Source organism: Lagopus leucura, unplaced genomic scaffold (genome assembly GCF_019238085.1).
Source record: "Lagopus leucura isolate 7727_CA_CO unplaced genomic scaffold, USGS_WTPT01 Super-Scaffold_100064, whole genome shotgun sequence".
Lineage (NCBI taxonomy): Eukaryota > Metazoa > Chordata > Aves > Galliformes > Phasianidae > Lagopus > Lagopus leucura.
The window spans coordinates 42,834-64,594 of NW_024962308.1; the positions used below are offsets into that span (position 1 = coordinate 42,834).

At 55.6% G+C, this 21,761-nt stretch overlaps 2 protein-coding genes across 2 annotated transcripts; one reads left to right on the forward strand and one right to left on the reverse strand.

Moving 5' to 3' along the window:
• The first annotated feature begins 4,584 nt into the window (after positions 1-4,584).
• LOC122188506 (PHD finger protein 7-like) lies at positions 4,585-7,424 on the forward strand. The gene is made up of 9 exons (XM_042886864.1): positions 4,585-4,662; positions 4,846-4,937; positions 5,034-5,144; positions 5,383-5,507; positions 5,658-5,820; positions 5,912-6,018; positions 6,237-6,350; positions 6,501-6,619; positions 6,791-7,424. The coding sequence occupies exons 1-9, from the start codon at positions 4,620-4,622 to the stop codon at positions 7,408-7,410; spliced, it is 1,494 nt and encodes a 497-aa protein (XP_042742798.1). The 5' UTR covers positions 4,585-4,619; the 3' UTR covers positions 7,411-7,424.
• Positions 7,425-15,613: 8,189 nt separating this feature from the next.
• On the reverse strand, positions 15,614-19,593 carry LOC122188485 (PHD finger protein 7-like). The gene is made up of 9 exons (XM_042886841.1): positions 18,362-19,593; positions 18,087-18,178; positions 17,880-17,990; positions 17,517-17,641; positions 17,204-17,366; positions 17,006-17,112; positions 16,674-16,787; positions 16,405-16,523; positions 15,614-16,233 (listed from the first exon to the last, which is right to left on the reverse strand). Exons 1-9 carry the CDS (start codon positions 18,696-18,698, stop codon positions 15,614-15,616), a joined length of 1,788 nt encoding a protein of 595 aa, XP_042742775.1. The 5' UTR covers positions 18,699-19,593.
• Between the last annotated feature and the right edge of the window lie 2,168 nt (positions 19,594-21,761).

A 21,761-nucleotide genomic window follows, 5' to 3' on the forward strand; every position in this document is an offset into this window, starting at 1 on the left:
ATTTCAGCAAAAATTGTAGCCAAGTATTTTGGGGAAACGAAGCAAAACAAAAACAACCCTCTTTTGCCTGTTAGCTTCATGGTTTTGGGTGGTATTTTGCTTTAGGAAGTGCCGGGGCTTAAACCTGAATTTCTGCCCGTTTGTTTTTCTTGGAATTGTTGCCTTCTGCGGTTGTTTCTTTTATAAACAGCCTTCTGAAATAGATTCTGCTTGGGACATGTCGGCTGCTTGGAACGATTCCACATGTTAAGCATGGGTGTGGGTTGGAAAATACCTTGCTTTACAGATACAAATCTGGAAATCCGTCCTCTTTGTGATAAATCAGAACCATCAAACCATGGAAGCCCAGAATCACCATGGGATCAGAGAACCTATCATCAGTGAATCTACACAGAGCCAGACAATCTAGAAGTATTGAATCATCATGGAGATATTATGAAATCTGCACTCATTGAATCTAGAACATACAGTCATAGAAGCATCGGCTCATCATAAAATCACCAGGCTGGAATAATAGAACCATCATAGAACGTAGAAACAATTAATTAATTTAATTAATTTAATTAACCCCATAAACTACTCTCCCATAAAACTCACCGAATCCTCACAGAATCTGACATAGGCCCACAAGGCATTAAGGACTTCAGCCTGTGTTTCCACCCCTCCATCCCATGAAGGCTGGGGATTCTCCTTTATCCTCCCTTAGCTTCTACTGCACTTAGAGCAGCATTTTTTAAGTGCCTTCAACAGCCGTAGCCAGATGGAACTCCAGCTGCACTTTGCCCTTCTAATTTTCCCTCTGACATCTTTGCAGTCCTCATAGTTTTGTCCTGGGCAGAAACCAATCAGACTAACAGGAGTTGGTGGGCACAAGCATTATTTTGTTTTCTCACTCCCACAGAGGGAAATTTGGCATGGAGCAAGCTCATAACCAATGGTGTTGAACAGCATCACCCAGCGCTCCTTATGGAATGGGTTATGTAGAAAACCAAAGCACTGCTGCCAGGTACAAGTGCTGAGAGGTTTTCTTCAGAAGATGGATTTTAATATTTTTAATACTTTTTTAATATTTTTAAGACCTTTCCAAAAGAAATCCAACACTGCTGTGCCCTTCACAAAACCTCCTTTTCCATGACTCAGGAAAAAAAAGTGTTCATATAAAATACACAAGCAAAAAGGAATCCCAGGGAGCCTGACCTCATAGAGTTGCATGTGTGAACCTCAGCGCAGGTCTCCCCATCTGTGGAAGCGTTCAGGGCCAGGCTGGATGAGGCCCTGGATGGCCTGATCTGATGGGAGGTGCCCCTGTCCAGGGCAGAAAACTGGGACTGGATGACTGGATGGTCAGGCCTCTTCCAACCTCAGCTGTTCTATGATTCCATGACTTGATGATTCTACAATGATTCTCTGATTCACTGATTCTATGCTTCTGCTATTCAATGATTCTATGATAATTCTGATTCTAAATTCTCTGATTCTGAGAATTCTCTGTTTCTGAGCTTCTTTTATTCAATTATTATGATTCTAGAGCATATAATTAGCTGATTGCATGATTCTGGATTCTCTGATTCTTTGACTCTATGCTTCTGCGTTTTGATGGTTTGATGATGCCCTGGTGGTTCTCTCATTCTCTGATTCCATGCCAGAGCATGTAGCTTTACATGGAAGCAGCCACTCACATGTAACCCCACTTCTCCTCCATTACCTCACCCAGATTTGAGGACATCCATTTCAGCCACTTTTCTGTGGCCAGCGGGATTCTTCCCATCAGCATTATCACCATTCAGGTGTTGGCTTACCAGAGGTATGCAATCTTTCAGTGTGCAATTTGAAAGTGAAATCAAAACTGAAGTATTGGCTGCAACATCCAGGTAACATCTTAGGCATGCCCTAAGTGGGGATCAGATCGGAGCTGATGCAAAGCCCATGGTTTCTTGGTGGCCAGCAACTCCTTCTTCCACTGCATCCTCCAACTTGTGATCTTGTAGGTAGAGTCTGACTCTACGTTACAATTCCTGCATTTCATACTGATTAACAGTGGATCTGCCAAGGGTCCCAGTGACTGAAAAATGGGGTGAAGTAAGGATTCTAGATAATAAGAAAGCTACACTAATTGCTAGATGTTCTGTGGAGCAGTTAGTGACGCTAAGTGCTAGAAAAGTAGGCAATGATAAGCAATTCTACTTGCTAAAATGTTTATGTAATTCTTAAACTTGTAACCAGAATGCTGGGGTCTGTCTTCGTCCTGCCAAACATCGTCAAGTGGGATGAGCAGTGGCAGATATCAATCCAAAAGCCCTGTAAGTCCTTGAGGGTGTGCACAGCTGTATGTGAGTGGCTGTGACAGAAACATCTAGGATAACCAAGAGGAATGAAAGAGGGAAGTAATTGATTCCATGTTGATGATTAAACAACTACTGCTGCATATTCTTGACTCTATTCCTAAGACTATATGTAATAATAAAGCTCTAGTATAACACTGTAGTCAGCCCACATTCTGAAGGAACCATGAGAAGATTCTCGGCCCCATGGAGTCAGGTGAGGGGAGTCCTGAAAAACTCTTGCTGTTAAGAATTACATTCTGAACGTCTCACAGCTGCAAGCACCACCTGCAGCAGTGTTTCGGTGAACTACGGCATCAGGAGGCAGTATGGACTACATGGTGTCCAATCTCCCATGGCGCGCCCTCAGGCATCTGGGGATGTGTATCTTCTCAAAATCCACGAGGGACCTCAGGAAGATCCAGCCCAAGGAGGGGTACGAGCACTGTGAGCTGCAGAGCACGGTGGAGCTGTCAGCAGCTGCACTGGCCGGCCTGCTGTACAGCCACCATGGGCAGCCCCACAGCAGGCAGGTGTCAGCAGATACACGGAGGGGCATGGGATGGATGTAACAGGACGATGTGCTGCAGAAGCCCATGCCCCACAGATGAGGCACAGCGGCCTTCAGGCCCAGCTGGCTTCTGGCCCAGCCCCACTGAGGCACGAGGTCTCAAATCAGGATGGATAAAGGCTCTGCTGGCAGGGCAGCCCAATTCTGGGGGTGTTTCATGGCTTGGGGTTGCCACTGTTCTGTCAGGGCCTGCAAGGATGCAATGAGGAAGGCTAAGGCACCCTTGGGATTAAATCCAGGAAAGGCGGTCGAGGAGAACAACAAGGGCTTTTGTGAGAATGTTGGTAGTAAAACTAAGACTGGAACACATGCGGTCTGCCACTGAATGCCTTGGTAACAGGGGACAAAGAGAAGGCAGAGGTACTGAATGCCTTCTTTGCTTCCATCTTTACTACTAAGATTGCCCCTCCTAAATCCCAGGCCCTGGCGGTAAGAGAGAGAGTCTGGGGAATTAAAGACTTCCTCCTGCTTGAGGAGGATCTGAACAGGAAGCGTGCAGGCAAAATCAGTGCTCGCAAATTCATGGGCCCTGTGGGGATGCACCCACGTGTGCTGAGAGAGCTGGTGGAGGTAATTGCTGAACTGCTCTCTATGATCTTGGAGAGGCCTTGGAGAACAGGAGAGCTGCCTGGATGCTGGAGGACAGCCAGCTTCGCACCAGTCATCGCACCGATGAGTGAGCAGTGAGATGGACTGGGAACTGGCTGATGACGAAGAGATGATGGAGGGGCCTGGAGCATCTTCCTCACGAGAAAAGGCTGAGAGACCTAGGACTCTTCAGTCTGGAGAAGAAACGCATGAGCTGGGGATCTCATAACAGTTTGGCCCACTACGAAGGGCCCTGCGTCTGCTCCAAGCCATGAGACAGGCCCTGCGCCAGCACCCGACTTCGTGACAGCCCATGTGGTTCAACCAGAGAACCCAACTGTGCCAGTATCCATAGCCCTTATTAAAAAGAGCAAAATGAGGCCGTGAAAATCAGCTCCTTTAGTATGAAAGGAAATACGTTCTAAGAGGGGGGTAGAAGAAGAGGATGAGAATGAAGCCAGGCCATGACAAGAACGGCAGGAGGAAGAGGCCGAACTCATAAAGGAGACGAGAACCATTTGACTCCTGAGCACGAGTGAGCTGACAGATATGTGAAAAGACTTCAGCTGTCATGCAGGGGAGCACTCTGACACTGGGAGAACGGGGCCGCAAGCCTGGACTAGGCGGGCAGCAAAGGCAGGCATCTGGGATCCCTTTCACGGGCAGGGGGCATTGGCAAAGCCCTTGGAAATGAGGCACGAGCCTTCCCCTCGTGGAGGTGACTCTCCGTAAGGGCCGAGAGGGAAAGGAGTCCCTTCAAAGAAGATCTGGTATGTTACCCAGGCAAGCGGTCCACCGTGGGGAAAGGTGTGCCTGAGGGCACCAGCTCTTCTGGAGGTGATGCGTAATGCTGAAAAAAGAGGGGAGATACAGACTGGCTGTTGGCCGGCAATTGCTGATTCTGAGGGTGGGGACGCACTGGAACAGTTGCCCAGGGCTGCCGCCATCTTGCTTGGGAGCCTGGGACGCATTCCGCCCCGAGGGGGTAACCGTGATGTCACAGTGGTGGCAGGGAGCGGCCATTGTGACCCGCGGGGCTGGGAGCAGAGCAAAGGCTGCCGGGCTCAGAGCGTGGTCAGTGCGGCCTGGTGAGGTGCAGAGAGCAGGGACTCTTCAAGTGCTCACCGTTGACGCGCAACATGTCCAGTAGGAAGCGGAAGGCCCCCGACTCCGGGGAGCAAGGTGAGAGCAAAGCATCCCTGCACGCAGCTCCCCGCCGCCGGGCAGAGGGGTGCTGGGGGTCTGCCAGCGGCAGAGAGGGAAGGAAGGGGCAGGAGCAAGGAGCACGGCCCTGGGGACTGCCCTCAGGGACACCTGGCCCCGCAAGGTGCTCACTGCTGCCCGCCTTTGCTCTCTCCTCTCCAGTGTGCATGCTGTGTCGCCGGGCGGATGTCGACCCGAACATCTGCGGGCGCACCTTTGCTGAGAGCGACCTTTGCGTGCATGAGTTCTGCTTGGTGAGTTCCAACCCTCAAGGGCTCCTGCCAGCTTCCTGCCAGGGATGCTCCCTTCCTGTCTGTCCTAACGAGATCCTGCTCTGCTCTTTCCCACAGCTTTTTTCTTTGAAGAAGAACACATTCTTTGAAGAAAGCGACCCCTGGGAGGAAACGCTGCGCCTCCCCGTTGGGACCATCAGATGCAGAATCAAGCAGGCGGACCAGAAGGTGAGCTTTGTGCCAGGAGAGGCTCACGCCAGCTTAGTCTGCACCCAGAGAAAGCAATGGCAGCCCTTCCAGCGGGCTCCAGGGCAAAGTCCTGCCATAGCAGACGAGCCTTCTCTGCCAGGCGGCTCTGCAGAGTGGAGCCCAGCAGCTTCCGCAGCCTGTGCCCTGCCCAGAGGTGTGGGGCCGGCCGTGGAGGCCCTGAGCCTGCTGCTGATTGGGGCTGCCTTGTTCCTTTCAGCAATGCTTTGTTTGTGGCGAGAGAGGAGCCGCCATCAGCTGCGCAGAGAGAGGCTGTGCACGCAGCTTCCACCTGCCCTGCGCCGCGGACGGTGAATGCGTCACCCAGTTCTTTGGGCAGCACAGGTAAGGGCTGTCAGCAGCAGCCAAGCCAGGGAGGAACCCACAGCGACAGCTCCCAGCAGCCTGCCAGAGACGGGGCCTGGGGCTCCTGCCTGCTGCTCTGCCCTCCTGGCAGTGCTTCTCACCGTACCCATCACTTGCATCATCCCCCAGGTCCTTCTGCTGCGAGCACCGCCCGCGACAGGCAGCGGAGGCAGCTCCACCCCAAGGCACTGACTGCGTCATCTGCCTGGAGCCCCTGGAGGACAGCACGTCCTACCAGACCCTGTGGTGCCCAGCGTGCAAGCACACCTGGTTCCACCGCCGCTGTGTCCAGGTAGAAGCCCTCCCCTCACCCTGCGGCCACGGCCCGCGCTCAGCAGCACCGGGCCCCGCTCACACTCACGCTGCTTCTGCTTCTCCGGCAGGGGCAGGCCACGAATGCCGGCACCATGAGCTTCCAGTGCCCCATTTGTCAAGACACGGAGCAATTCCGTGCAGAAATGTCCACTCTGGGGATCCAAGTCCCAGTCAGGTTGGTGTCCTTCTCCCCAGCGCTGCAGATGGGAAGGCGCAAGCGCTGGGCCTGCCCAGGGACTGTCCCGGCAGGCCTGGCCCTTTGCTGTCTCACCAGCACAGGCCTCAGCTTCACGGAGAAGCTGGAAATGGGGTTGCCTTGGATGAACGGGGATACTCCGGATCACACATGGCAGGGAACCGGGGACTCATCGCATTCCCTCCCTTCTCTTGTAGGAGACCGTCTTGGTGGGATGACAACACCTACCCATCACTTCTGCGGAGGCACAGGCGCTGCGATGTCAGCAAGTGCCTTTACCCAGGAGGCAGGGAGCAGGCAGAGGTGAATGGGTGAGTTACCTCAGCAGCCCCCTGGGCTTCTGCAGGGGATCTCCCCCTCAACACCGGATGGGGAACCAGGGCTGAGCACCGCAGATGTGCCGGCCGCTGCCTGGCTTGGCTCACTTTGTCCTCACAGCCACAACCCGTTTGCTTCCCCAGGCCCTGGCAGCTGCTGCTCTGCAGCTCCTGTGCTGCAGAAGGGACCCACCGACGATGCTCCTACCTGAGCAACAGAGTTAGCAGCTGGGAGTGTGACAGCTGTGCTGGCATAGGCACCGGTAAGATGCAAACAGCTGTGGCTCCCTAGGCAGGGGCCGGGCAACGCCTGGCAGTGGGTGCTGCTCAGGGCGGCCCTGCCAGGCTCTCTCTGCCCCAGGAAGGAGGGCAGCCCGTTGCGACTCAAGGCTGCAGCTTCATCCCAAAGATCACCTTCCTGCTTTCCTTTACAGCCTCCAGCAGCAACACGGAGCGCGCCGGACCCAGCACCAACACGGAGCGCGCTGGCCCCAGCACTTCCAGCCAAGGGGCTCCGGAGCCTCCCCGTGGCTCCCAGGGACCGGAGAACATCAGCTCCGGCTCCAGCAGCCAGGCAGCATCGGGCCCCTCACACCGGTCCCAGCTGCCTGAGAACAGCCGCCTGCCCAGTGAGCCTGGGACACGGCAGAGGGCAATCGGCCCACGCCTCCCTGAGGATCAGGAGGCATCTCTGCGGCGCCGAGGACGCCGCGGGAGCGGCCGTGCAACAGCCCCGCGCACCAGCAGCAGCTCCCGCAGGTCCACCCCATGGAGGGCACCGCGGCCCTCCAGCGACTCCCCGGTGGCTGCACCCAGAAGGAGCCCCAGGCAGCAGGGGATGGGCCGGGCACGAAGCCGCTCCCCGCTTCAAGATCGGGCCTCACGTTCCCAGAGCCGGCCCAGAAGAAGCCGTGGCAGCAGACAAACGCCACGCCGAGCTGCACAGAGCAGCACCCTCTGCTCAGCCGCCCCAGTGACATCGAGGCCCTCGGGGGGTTCCCCGCTGCCTGGACACAGAAGACCCTCCAGGCAGCTAGGGAGGGCCCACACATGAAGCCCTTCCGCAGCGGGATGTCAGGCTGCGACTTCCCACACAGACCCCAGCACGCCGCAGCAGCCAAACCCAACAGCAGCGGCCAGCCTAGGCACAAAGCTGCTCCCAGGTCCATCTGCAGAACCACATCCCCACAGCCAGACCTCAGTCTGCACAGGAGCAGCCGGGTGCCAATGACACCTGCTCAACTTGGTCAACATCAGCCAAGACGACAAATCCCACACTCATTTACATCAGCTTGCTCAACTTGGTCAACATCAGCCAGGACGACAAATCCACGCTCATTTACATCAGCTTGCTCAACTTGGTCAACATCAGCCAAGACAATAAATCCCACCCCCACCCCCATCAGCTTCATTCTTCTCGTCTTTTCCTGGGGTGGGCAGAGTTCAGACCTCGACCACAGGGTTGCCTTCTCCCCAGCAGAATGGCTCAGGTTGGAGGGGCCCTTAAATATCATCCGGCTCTAACCCCCTTGCCGTGAGCAGGTTCATGCACCACCAGATCAGGATGCCCAGGATCCCATCCACCCTGGCCTCAAAGGACTCCAGCGACGGGGTGTCCTGAACCCCTCAGGGCGGAACTCACTGTTCCAGTGCCTCGCCACTCCCTGAGGAAACAGTTTCTTTCTAACACCTCATCTCTCTCTATCCTCTTTTAGTTTCATGCCATTCCCCCTTGTCCTGTCACTATCAGAACGCATGAAAAAGTCAGTCCTCCTCCAGCTTGGCAGGACCCTTAAAAGTACGAGAAGGCTGCAACGAGGTCTCCTCAGAGCCTTCTGTTCTGAAAGCAAAGTGAACCCCACTCCCACACCCTGCCTTCTGAGGTGCGGTGCTCCAGGCCTTGTCTCCTCTTTGCGGCCCTCCTCCGGCCCCCCCCTCCCACCGCTCCACACCCCTCCTGTGCTTGGCACCCCAGGCTTGGGCGCAGTACTCCAGATGGATGCCCTCGCAAGGGCACAGCAGAGACGGACAATCACTGCCCTGCCCTGCTGGACACCTTCCTCAGGCCTTCCGGGCTGCAGGCACGCGCTGCTGGCTCATCTCCGGCTTTTTGGCCATTACGACCCCCAGGTCCTTCTCCACAGGGCTTTCACAGGGCTCCGCTGTCTTCTCCTCCCAGTCTCCACCCGTATCTGCGACTGCCTCAACCCAATCGCAACACCTTGCACTGGGCCTTGTTAAACCTCACGAGATGCTCACGTGCCCTGTATTCCAGCCTGGGTCCAGGTCCCTCTGGATAGCGTCTCTGCCTTCTGCTGTGCCAAGCGCACCGTCAGCTCGGTGCCGTCAGCTGGGGGTGCACTCAATCCCACCGTCTGTGTCCTTGATAAAAATGCTCACGAGCATCAGTCCCCAGACGGACCCCTGGGTGCCCGGCCTCCACCTGGACACAGAGCCGCTGGCAGCAATCCTCGGGCACAACATCCAAACAACCTGCATCCACCTGTCTGTCCAACACTCAAATGCACATCTCTCCACTTCAGACATTAGGAGGTGCTGTGGGACCACGTCAGAGGCCTTGCACGAGTCCAGGCAGAAGACATCAGTCGCCCTTCCTTTGTCCATCACATGTCCATCACTTTGGCCATCACTCCATCACCAAAGGCCTCCAGATGGCTCAGGCACAGCCGCCCTTGCTGAAGCCGTGCTGGCTGTCTTAGGTCGCCTCCCCATCTCGTGTGTGCCTTCACATCTCCTCCAGGAGGATCCACCCCGCCATGTTCCCAGGCCCACAGATGAGGCACAGCGGCCTTCAGGCCCAGCTGGCTTCTGGCCCAGCCGCACTGAGGCACGAGGTCTCAAGTCAGGATGGATCAAGGCTCTGCTGGCAGGGCAGCCCAATTCTGGGGGTGTTTCATGGCTTGGGGTTGCCACTGTTCTGTATCGTTCATTCATTAGCAGCAAACCATTTCCATTTGTAGTATTTTTTAAAGCGTTGGGGGGAAAAAAAAGGAGAGAAACGAAGCGTAAAAATGGTGGAATATTATAAATTTCATGTTAAGTTACATAAACATAAAATACTTTTAATACATTAAAATAAAGTAACTGATCTTTTCTACAGGTAGTACGAGCTCACTTAAGAACTCCCACCATGAGATAATTGGAAAAAATATTTCAGAGATTTCAGAGGGGCAATCTTAGTAGTAAAGATGGAAGCAAAGAAGGCATTCAGTACCTCTGCCTTCTCTTTGTCTCCTGTTACCAAGGCATTCAGTGGCAGACCCGCATGTGTTCCAGTCTTAGTTTTACTACCAACATTCTCACAAAAGCCCTTGTTGTTCTCCTCGACCGCCTTTCCTGGATTTAATCCCAAGGGTGCCTTAGCCTTCCTCATTGCATCCTTGCAGGCCCTGACAACGCTCATACATTCTTTCCAAGTAGAAATGCCCTTCTTCCACGTGCTGTGTACGCTCCTCTTCCCTTTGAGTCCATCCATGAGCCCCTTGCTTATCCAGCAGTTCTCCTGCCACTTTTCCCTGCTTTCTTGCTCTCAGGGGTGCATCCATCTTGAGCTTGGAGGAAGTGGTGTTTAAGTGTCAAGCCGCTCTCTCGGGCCTACTTGCCAAAGCTCCCGTCCATGGGATACCTCCAAGCAGGCCCACTGAGGAGATCCTGCTCTCCCAAAGTCCGGGATGACGGTCCTACTGTGGAGTCGGCAATGCATTTTATGCCATAGGATGGGCCCTTCCAATTGGCTCAGGAGCAGTTTCCAGATGGCGTGGAGTGTGCCTGGTGCCATGTACCGTGTGCATGCCATACCAGTCATGCTTCTCCCATTGCGTGGTGGTTGTGTGGGGGGCTGGGGATCGAACCGAGACCGCCTTAAGCAAGACAACAAACTCCGGACTTCTCCATTGTACTCACGCACAACATGTTTGTTCTGCACCTTTCGCAGGAGCATGGCAGCACAGTTTTTGTTCTGAGGCATTCACGAGTTTGTTACCATTTTGTTTTGCACAGTTTGCACAGAAATTTCTGCGCATTTGGACTGTGTGCTGTATGTGCAACTGTATCTGATTTCCTCTTAGAGTGACTTCTACTTCAAAAATCATTAGGAAATTTCACCTTTTGAGAAAGACTTTTTGGGTGATAGCTTCTAGAATTGTCCCGGGACTGGATGGTACACCAAGTAGTTGATAATTTCCAGGCTCATCCTAACCCTTCTCTTCCCCTGATGAATAGAGGTTTGGTGTCTTTCTGGTCAGCTGGCATGAACCCGACTGCACATCCACTCTTGAAGAAGGGAGTGAAACAATCTCAACACTTCTGTCAGTTTGAAGACCTGGGGATGCTGTTCCTCTCCACGTTCTGTTCTTTGTGCAAACATCACCCGAGCTCTTCTTTCACCCTTCTCCATCTCCAGCCCCTTGCTGCTTTTCAACACTTTTCACTGGGCTTGGGCACCGTTGCGCTTCAGGTGAGCTTGTGGCGGAGCCCATCAGTGAAATGATTTGGAAAAACGATCAAGCACGTCTCAGTCTGCATGAGCTTCATGAGGCATTTATGGACTGTGGACATTTATAAAGGTGAAACCTATGTGAATACGCAGCTGGTGAAAAGAAGTTCCATTATGATTGGTGAAGGATCAGACGCTCTGTATGCATGTATACGCACATATTTATGTCTCACTCTCAATACTCTGTAGGCGTGTGAAGGAAGCGACGTGTTTCTTTGTGGCTCAGACTGTGACAACGCCATACAGAACTGTAACACTGTGAATTCTCGCCCTCTTTCTGTCTGGTTCACAGGTGGACCTGTGGGCAGGCTAACTGGAGACAGGAGTCACGGTTGTGACAGCCTTGTGAAGGCATCAGAGCAAACACTGTACTGTCACACGCTTGTGAAAGGTGCACAACAAACACAGGTTGTACCAAGTACAGCGGAGAAGCCAGGAGTCAGTCGCCCGGCTGAAGGCGGTCTCGGGTCCCCCCCACAACCACGGCCCTCCACAACCACCGTGCACACGGAGCAGCGTGGGGTTACGGCACACGCACGGTGTGCGGCACCGCGCAGCAGCTCCTGGCCCGACCGGAGCCAAAGAAGGGCAGATTCGGGCCGTGGCACAGAACCGCTCCCAGTCCACATCCGGCAGAACAACCCCCTTCTCCAGCTACGGGCTCGGCTCCGTGCCAGGGATGTGGCCACGCTTTTCTCCATCCTTCTGCCTTTCGGGCATCGTCACCTTTGGTCGAACCTCTTGTGCGCTCAGCAATGACAAATGCCAACCACTTTGGCAGAACTCAGAGCTAGCCGAGCCTGAATGCAGTTGGAATGGACGCATTTACCCGAGCAGAGCCAAGCCCCAGGCTCTCTCCGCTCCCATCGCCGGTACCCACGCCCCGCGCCGCTCTTTTCTCGGTCTCTGCTGCCACCGCTTGACCGGAGCGCAGAATTGCAGTCGGGACCGCCGCCGCGGCGGTTTTAGGGGCAGCGGGGGGTCAGACGAGCTCTGGGAGCACTCTGGGCCCCCCGGGGCCCGCACGGTCCCGCAGAGCACCACAGAGCCGTCCCGGAGCGGCACGACGCGTCGCTCTGCTCTCTCCGCTCCGTACCGCCCGTCCCTGCGGTAATACGAAGCGATCCTCCAGACACTGACGCTTCCGGAAACCCGGAAGTGGTGCCTCTTTGCTCTGACTGCTCTGTGCCTCCAGCCCTCCAACTCGATGGTAGCGGGTCCTCCTGCTGGTGCTGCGCATGTGCCGAGAAGAGCGGAAGCGGCGGCTCGTTGGTGTAAGGGCGCTGCGCTGGCGGCCCGGCGGGCTGGTGGTGCTTGGAGCTGGCGGCAGTGCTGGGCGTGCGGCGTGCAGTCGGTCAGCGAGGTCATAATAGTAAATCAAGGAAGAAAAACAACGAGTTATCTGTCTATCTACATCTCATCTCATTTTCTGCTCCAAAACTGACCAAAGTGTCAGTGTGGTTTCCAGCTCCGAGAGGGAAATGGCTGCAAGCTCCAAGAGGGGAGGTTTAGGTTGGCTATAGGGACGAAATCTTCTGCAGAGAGGTGGTGAGGCACTGGCACAGGTCGCACAGAGGTGCGCTGGGTGCTCTGTCCCTGGAGACCTGACCCAGTTGCGGTGTCCCTGTGCGCTGCAAGGGGGTTGGTCCGGATGGCCCTCAGAGGACCCTTCCAACCCTGAGGAGTTTGTGGGTCTCTGTCCCAGGATCAGAGTTGATGGATGGTGGAGGAGAAGGCATTTCTGCAGCTTTTAATCCGTAGCACTGGAAACACAAATCAGGATGTTTGAATATTTTTTTCCAAACCTCTCACGATGTGAGTCCTGAAGTGAGCTCATCCTGCAGGGTGAAAAGTTCAGTTCAAAGTATTTTAATATAGCTATGCTCTTTTCTTTTTTTTTTTCTTTTTCTGCCCCAGTATGATGCTCTACTTCTGTCAGTGGAAACTGTCCAGATGATGCTCTGTGCCCCAGCAGGTGATCTACTCCTGCAGGATTACAAACGGAAAAGGGGCACCTGGGGCTGTGCTCCAGGCTGGGCTGCGTGCTTGAAACTCCACCCAGAAAAAGCTGATTGCCTCCATGAATCTTCATGCTTTCTGTCTCACAGGGTGTCTGGGTAATTTGTGTGAGCTGTTGTAAAAGCTAGGTTTGCTCTTTCTTGGTGAATGCTGAATCCTAAAGTAGTATTTTGCAAGAGAGTTGGGCACCGTATTGCTTTACTTTGTGTGTTGGAGCTCTCTCTGGGACCCAGAGCAGGTGTACCCAATGCGCAGCTCCGCACAGCCAGCAGTGCAGCCCAGCCCCGGCCCCACGCAGTGCTCTGAACAGCAAAGAATGTGCAGCCATGCTTTCTCTTTTGATAAAGGAATTTGGAAACCGGTTTCAATTTTGCCAAAAAATCATCCCTTTATGTGGGTGATCCCATTTTAAGTTGATACAAATGCATTACCTGCCAGTTTTCAAATGGAATGCCTGGAGTTCCAACCAGATATTCGACTCCAAAATCTAACCATGTCTCCTGACTGGACTTCTGTCAGACCTCTTTTAACAGACAGAAATATCCCTCGCTTTGCAGTCAAGCCTTATTCACGTCGTCGCGTTTTGGCAGTCAGCACGCTTGTAAACAATTGCATGGCAAGAGTAAAGTTTCATCAGAAATCTGACAAACGCATTAAGACCTCACGAAAAATTGCAACCATTGACATCAGACGAGGCATTGACGCACTACCTTCACGAAAAAAGAAGTCAGATATCCCACCAGTTTTACGCTTTGTTTCTCTCCTTTTTTTTTCCCCCCAACGCTTTAAAAGATACTACAAATGGAAATGGTTTGCTGCTAATGAATGAACGATACAGAACAGTGGCAACCCCAAGCCATGAAACACCCCCAGAATTGGGCTGCCCTGCCAGCAGAGCCTTGATCCATCCTGACTTGAGACCTCGTGCCTCAGTGCGGCTGGGCCAGAAGCCAGCTGGGCCTGAAGGCCGCTGTGCCTCATCTGTGGGCCTGGGAACATGGCGGGGTGGATCCTCCTGGAGGAGATGTGAAGGCACACACGAGATGGGGAGGCGACCTAAGACAGCCAGCACGGCTTCAGCAAGGGCGGCTGTGCCTGAGCCATCTGGAGGCCTTTGGTGATGGAGTGATGGCCAAAGTGATGGACATGTGATGGACAAAGGAAGGGCGACTGATGTCTTCTGCCTGGACTCGTGCAAGGCCTCTGACGTGGTCCCACAGCACCTCCTAATGTCTGAAGTGGAGAGATGTGCATTTGAGTGTTGGACAGACAGGTGGATGCAGGTTGTTTGGATGTTGTGCCCGAGGATTGCTGCCAGCGGCTCTGTGTCCAGGTGGAGGCCGGGCACCCAGGGGTCCGTCTGGGGACTGATGCTCGTGAGCATTTTTATCAAGGACACAGACGGTGGGATTGAGTGCACCCCCAGCTGACGGCACCGAGCTGACGGTGCGCTTGGCACAGCAGAAGGCAGAGACGCTATCCAGAGGGACCTGGACCCAGGCTGGAATACAGGGCACGTGAGCATCTCGTGAGGTTTAACAAGGCCCAGTGCAAGGTGTTGCGATTGGGTTGAGGCAGTCGCAGATACGGGTGGAGACTGGGAGGAGAAGACAGCGGAGCCCTGTGAAAGCCCTGTGGAGAAGGACCTGGGGGTCGTAATGGCCAAAAAGCCGGAGATGAGCCAGCAGCGCGTGCCTGCAGCCCGGAAGGCCTGAGGAAGGTGTCCAGCAGGGCAGGGCAGTGATTGTCCGTCTCTGCTGTGCCCTTGCGAGGGCATCCATCTGGAGTACTGCGCCCAAGCCTGGGGTGCCAAGCACAGGAGGGGTGTGGAGCGGTGGGAGGGGGGGGCCGGAGGAGGGCCGCAAAGAGGAGACAAGGCCTGGAGCACCGCACCTCAGAAGGCAGGGTGTGGGAGTGGGGTTCACTTTGCTTTCAGAACAGAAGGCTCTGAGGAGACCTCGTTGCAGCCTTCTCGTACTTTTAAGGGTCCTGCCAAGCTGGAGGAGGACTGACTTTTTCATGCGTTCTGATAGTGACAGGACAAGGGGGAATGGCATGAAACTAAAAGAGGATAGAGAGAGATGAGGTGTTAGAAAGAAACTGTTTCCTCAGGGAGTGGCGAGGCACTGGAACAGTGAGTTCCGCCCTGAGGGGTTCAGGACACCCCGTCGCTGGAGTCCTTTGAGGCCAGGGTGGATGGGATCCTGGGCATCCTGATCTGGTGGTGCATGAACCTGCTCACGGCAAGGGGGTTAGAGCCGGATGATATTTAAGGGCCCCTCCAACCTGAGCCATTCTGCTGGGGAGAAGGCAACCCTGTGGTCGAGGTCTGAACTCTGCCCACCCCAGGAAAAGACGAGAAGAATGAAGCTGATGGGGGTGGGGGTGGGATTTATTGTCTTGGCTGATGTTGACCAAGTTGAGCAAGCTGATGTAAATGAGCGTGGATTTGTCGTCCTGGCTGATGTTGACCAAGTTGAGCAAGCTGATGTAAATGAGTGTGGGATTTGTCGTCTTGGCTGATGTTGACCAAGTTGAGCAGGTGTCATTGGCACCCGGCTGCTCCTGTGCAGACTGAGGTCTGGCTGTGGGGATGTGGTTCTGCAGATGGACCTGGGAGCAGCTTTGTGCCTAGGCTGGCCGCTGCTGTTGGGTTTGGCTGCTGCGGCGTGCTGGGGTCTGTGTGGGAAGTCGCAGCCTGACATCCCGCTGCGGAAGGGCTTCATGTGTGGGCCCTCCCTAGCTGCCTGGAGGGTCTTCTGTGTCCAGGCAGCGGGGAACCCCCCGAGGGCCTCGATGTCACTGGGGCGGCTGAGCAGAGGGTGCTGCTCTGTGCAGCTCGGCGTGGCGTTTGTCTGCTGCCACGGCTTCTTCTGGGCCGGCTCTGGGAACGTGAGGCCCGATCTTGAAGCGGGGAGCGGCTTCGTGCCCGGCCCATCCCCTGCTGCCTGGGGCTCCTTCTGGGTGCAGCCACCGGGGAGTCGCTGGAGGGCCGCGGTGCCCTCCATGGGGTGGACCTGCGGGAGCTGCTGCTGGTGCGCGGGGCTGTTGCACGGCCGCTCCCGCGGCGTCCTCGGCGCCGCAGAGATGCCTCCTGATCCTCAGGGAGGCGTGGGCCGATTGCCCTCTGCCGTGTCCCAGGCTCACTGGGCAGGCGGCTGTTCTCAGGCAGCTGGGACCGGTGTGAGGGGCCCGATGCTGCCTGGCTGCTGGAGCCGGAGCTGATGTTCTCCGGTCCCTGGGAGCCACGGGGAGGCTCCGGAGCCCCTTGGCTGGAAGTGCTGGGGCCAGCGCGCTCCGTGTTGGTGCTGGGTCCGGCGCGCTCCGTGTTGCTGCTGGAGGCTGTAAAGGAAAGCAGGAAGGTGATCTTTGGGATGAAGCTGCAGCCTTGAGTCGCAACGGGCTGCCCTCCTTCCTGGGGCAGAGAGAGCCTGGCAGGGCCGCCCTGAGCAGCACCCACTGCCAGGCGTTGCCCGGCCCCTGCCTAGGGAGCCACAGCTGTTTGCATCTTACCGGTGCCTATGCCAGCACAGCTGTCACACTCCCAGCTGCTAACTCTGTTGCTCAGGTAGGAGCATCGTCGGTGGGTCCCTTCTGCAGCACAGGAGCTGCAGAGCAGCAGCTGCCAGGGCCTGGGGAAGCAAACGGGTTGTGGCTGTGAGGACAAAGTGAGCCAAGCCAGGCAGCGGCCGGCACATCTGCGGTGCTCAGCCCTGGTTCCCCATCCGGTGTTGAGGGGGAGATCCCCTGCAGAAGCCCAGGGGGCTGCTGAGGTAACTCACCCATTCACCTCTGCCTGCTCCCTGCCTCCTGGGTAAAGGCACTTGCTGACATCGCAGCGCCTGTGCCTCCGCAGAAGTGATGGGTAGGTGTTGTCATCCCACCAAGACGGTCTCCTACAAGAGAAGGGAGGGAATGCGATGAGTCCCCGGTTCCCTGCCATGTGTGATCCGGAGTATCCCCGTTCATCCAAGGCAACCCCATTTCCAGCTTCTCCGTGAAGCTGAGGCCTGTGCTGGTGAGACAGCAAAGGGCCAGGCCTGCCGGGACAGTCCCTGGGCAGGCCCAGCGCTTGCGCCTTCCCATCTGCAGCGCTGGGGAGAAGGACACCAACCTGACTGGGACTTGGATCCCCAGAGTGGACATTTCTGCACGGAATTGCTCCGTGTCTTGACAAATGGGGCACTGGAAGCTCATGGTGCCGGCATTCGTGGCCTGCCCCTGCCGGAGAAGCAGAAGCAGCGTGAGTGTGAGCGGGGCCCGGTGCTGCTGAGCGCGGGCCGTGGCCGCAGGGTGAGGGGAGGGCTTCTACCTGGACACAGCGGCGGTGGAACCAGGTGTGCTTGCACGCTGGGCACCACAGGGTCTGGTAGGACGTGCTGTCCTCCAGGGGCTCCAGGCAGATGACGCAGTCAGTGCCTTGGGGTGGAGCTGCCTCCGCTGCCTGTCGCGGGCGGTGCTCGCAGCAGAAGGACCTGGGGGATGATGCAAGTGATGGGTACGGTGAGAAGCACTGCCAGGAGGGCAGAGCAGCAGGCAGGAGCCCCAGGCCCCGTCTCTGGCAGGCTGCTGGGAGCTGTCGCTGTGGGTTCCTCCCTGGCTTGGCTGCTGCTGACAGCCCTTACCTGTGCTGCCCAAAGAACTGGGTGACGCATTCACCGTCCGCGGCGCAGGGCAGGTGGAAGCTGCGTGCACAGCCTCTCTCTGCGCAGCTGATGGCGGCTCCTCTCTCGCCACAAACAAAGCATTGCTGAAAGGAACAAGGCAGCCCCAATCAGCAGCAGGCTCAGGGCCTCCACGGCCGGCCCCACACCTCTGGGCAGGGCACAGGCTGCGGAAGCTGCTGGGCTCCACTCTGCAGAGCCGCCTGGCAGAGAAGGCTCGTCTGCTATGGCAGGACTTTGCCCTGGAGCCCGCTGGAAGGGCTGCCATTGCTTTCTCTGGGTGCAGACTAAGCTGGCGTGAGCCTCTCCTGGCACAAAGCTCACCTTCTGGTCCGCCTGCTTGATTCTGCATCTGATGGTCCCAACGGGGAGGCGCAGCGTTTCCTCCCAGGGGTCGCTTTCTTCAAAGAATGTGTTCTTCTTCAAAGAAAAAAGCTGTGGGAAAGAGCAGAGCAGGATCTCGTTAGGACAGACAGGAAGGGAGCATCCCTGGCAGGAAGCTGGCAGGAGCCCTTGAGGGTTGGAACTCACCAAGCAGAACTCATGCACGCAAAGGTCGCTCTCGGCAAAGGTGCGCCCGCAGATGTTCGGGTCGACATCCGCCCGGCGACACAGCATGCACACTGGAGAGGAGAGAGCAAAGGCGGGCAGCAGTGAGCACCTTGCGGGGCCAGGTGTCCCTGAGGGCAGTCCCCAGGGCCGTGCTCCTTGCTCCTGCCCCTTCCTTCCCTCTCTGCCGCTGGCAGACCCCCAGCACCCCTCTGCCCGGTGGCGGGGAGCTGCGTGCAGGGATGCTTTGCTCTCACCTTGCTCCCCGGAGTCGGGGGCCTTCCGCTTCCTACTGGACATGTTGCGCGTCAACGGTGAGCACTTGAAGAGTCCCTGCTCTCTCTGCACCTCACCAGGCCGCACTGACCACGCTCTGAGCCCGGCAGCCTTTGCTCTGCTCCCAGCCCCGCGGGTCACAATGGCCGCTCCCTGCCACCACTGTGACATCACGGTTACCCCCTCGGGGCGGAATGCGTCCCAGGCTCCCAAGCAAGATGGCGGCAGCCCTGGGCAACTGTTCCAGTGCGTCCCCACCCTCAGAATCAGCAATTGCCGGCCAACAGCCAGTCTGTATCTCCCCTCTTTTTTCAGCATTACGCATCACCTCCAGAAGAGCTGGTGCCCTCAGGCACACCTTTCCCCACGGTGGACCGCTTGCCTGGGTAACATACCAGATCTTCTTTGAAGGGACTCCTTTCCCTCTCGGCCCTTACGGAGAGTCACCTCCACGAGGGGAAGGCTCGTGCCTCATTTCCAAGGGCTTTGCCAATGCCCCCTGCCCGTGAAAGGGATCCCAGATGCCTGCCTTTGCTGCCCGCCTAGTCCAGGCTTGCGGCCCCGTTCTCCCAGTGTCAGAGTGCTCCCCTGCATGACAGCTGAAGTCTTTTCACATATCTGTCAGCTCACTCGTGCTCAGGAGTCAAATGGTTCTCGTCTCCTTTATGAGTTCGGCCTCTTCCTCCTGCCGTTCTTGTCATGGCCTGGCTTCATTCTCATCCTCTTCTTCTACCCCCCTCTTAGAACGTATTTCCTTTCTTACTAAAGGAGCTGATTTTCACGGCCTCATTTTGCTCTTTTTAATAAGGGCTATGGATACTGGCACAGTTGGGTTCTCTGGTTGAACCACGTGGGCTGTCACGAAGTCGGGTGCTGGCGCAGGGCCAGCTGGAGGCCTTTGGTGATGGAGTGACAGGCTGGAAAGGTGGGCCTGGGTGAACCTGATGAGGTTCAACACAGCAAAATGCAGAGTTTGGCATTGGGCTGGAGGAATCCCAGGCATCCTTACAGACTGGAAGGAGCTCCTTGAGAGCAGGGGACCTGGGACCTTGAGAGAGAGGGACCTGGGAGTCTTGATAGATGAAAAACAAAACATGAGCCAGCAGTGTGCTCTTGTGGCTTGGAATGCAAATGGTATCCTGTGCTCCATCAGAAGAAGGCTGGCCAGCAGGGACAGGGAGGTGATTGTCCCCCTCTACTCTGCTCTTGTGAGGCTCCATCTGCAGCACTGTGTCCAGGTCTGGAACCCCCAGTACAAAAAAGACAGGGAGCTGTTGGAGAGGGTCCAGGGGAGAGCCATGAAGATGATCAGGGGCTGGAACAGCTCCCCTACAAAGACAGACTGAGAGAGCTGGGTTTGTTCAGCCTTCAGAAAAGAAGGCTGTGGGGTGACCTCATTGCAGCCTTTCAGCGCCTAAAGGGAGCCTACAAACAGGAGGGGAATCAACTCTGAAACGATAGATAACTGCAGGACAAGGGGAAATGATTTGATGTTGAGGGAGGGAAAATTGAGGTAGGATGTTAGGGGGAAATTCTTTACAGAGAGAGTGGTGAGGTGCTGGAACAGCTGCCCAGAGAGGCTGTGGATGCCCCGTCCATCCCTGGAGGTGTTCAAGGCCAGGCTGGATGGGGCCCTGGTCAATCTGGTCTAGTATTAAATGGGGAGTTTTGTGGCCCTGCATGTGGCAGGAGGGTTGGAGCTTCATGATCCTTGAGGTCCCTTCTAACCCTGGCCATTCTGTGATTCTGTGATTCTGTAATTATAACTCCCTCTGGAGCTTGGATGCCTCCCCAGGCTTTGCCATCACATCCAGCACCCGACTGGAAAGCAGCAAATGGGTGTAGTTAGGCACAAGGGCTTGAGAGCAGAAACAGCTGGAGAAGGAATAGGTGTGGGCAGATGGATGTGGGATCCCACCCTCCCAGGTGCTCTCCCACCAGCCGAGAAGCCCACAGCGGTTCTGTTTGGACACAGATTTGCAGCAGCTCAGCTCTGTTTGCATGTGCAGCAATGTGCTGGTAAGGCAGTGGGATACCCACAGCTCACCTGGGTTCTACTGTGCCCAAATCCCAGACGTATGCTGCCAGCACTAAGTGGGAATCAGCATCACTCCCGAGGTGCCTCTACCTGCCTCCTTTTGTGATGTGGGAACAGGATTCAAGCACTGAGAAATGTTTTCAGAGAACAAGGAACAGAGGATCTTGTGCCTGATTGGAGCCTCTTTGTACATACAGTTTAAAGCCTCAAGCTGAGATCCAACAACCTGATCCTTTTCATTTGGACACTTGGTGGCTCCTCTGTCTTTTCTGATTCCATATTCTACTGAGATATGCATTAGTATCTCATATGAGAGTGGAAAGTTTGAGGAAAAGAAATTTGGTGAAGTTTTCAGTGATTTCTGTTGCTTTTCTGTTGTCACCTCTCTCTGTCCATGCCCAGTGGCTGGTTGTCACACTGTTATGTCCAACAGTCCACGAGCTGGTAAGAGTATTTAAAATTTGTCATTTCATATAAAAATCTTCTTAAAAAGGTGTTTGCCAATGGTATTACTGCTGAAAATCCCTCCAGCACCTGAGATTTAAACCTGATCAGTGGATACTGTTGAGTCAACTTTATTGTTTTAAAATGCAGAAGTGGGAGGGGAGGAAGGGTGAAGCTGGGGGCACTGCTCAGTGGCTCTGTCACTCCACCTGACTGCATTCAGAGCTAAGGGCAGGACGTGTGCTGCCATGCAGCTCGCTGTTGGAGGCTCCCATCCCCACGCTGACCCACCTACCTCGCCTCACAGAATCTCTTCGTAAGCCTGGGATGGTCCTGGGCCCGCCGCTGCCGGAACCAGCTCTGCACTGTTCTGACTGGCAGGCCGCTTTGCTTGGCCACTGAAATCAGGTCCTCCTGCAGAACAGATGGGGAAAGCAGCGCCTCGCCTCCCTGACTCTTTCTGTCTCCATGTGGGGGCAGGGGCTGCTTCTGCCCCTCGGGGTCGGTGCTTCCCCAGAGACCGCCTCTCTTTGGGAAAGAACTGCATCTGCTGTGCTTGCACTGCTGACCTCCCGCATCACTTTGGCCATCCTAAAACTCCATGCAGAAATATGTAAACCCAGGTTTGGAGCTTAGCACCAGCTCTCTCTGTCCAATTTTTCCAGCAGTGGGACTTAGTGCCTGCTCTGAAAGCCTAACTACAATTTTTTCACCTCTGAAGGTGAGTTTCTTCAGACCTCAGCCCAGGAGTCTTTCTGAACACCTTTGCAAAGCACTACCAGCAGGTTCTCTCCTCTGCATAAACTTGTTGACTCTTTGGGAGAACTCTGGCAGAGAAAGACATGATTTCCTCACACACAACACATGGGAGCTCTCCCACAACGTAATGTTCACACACG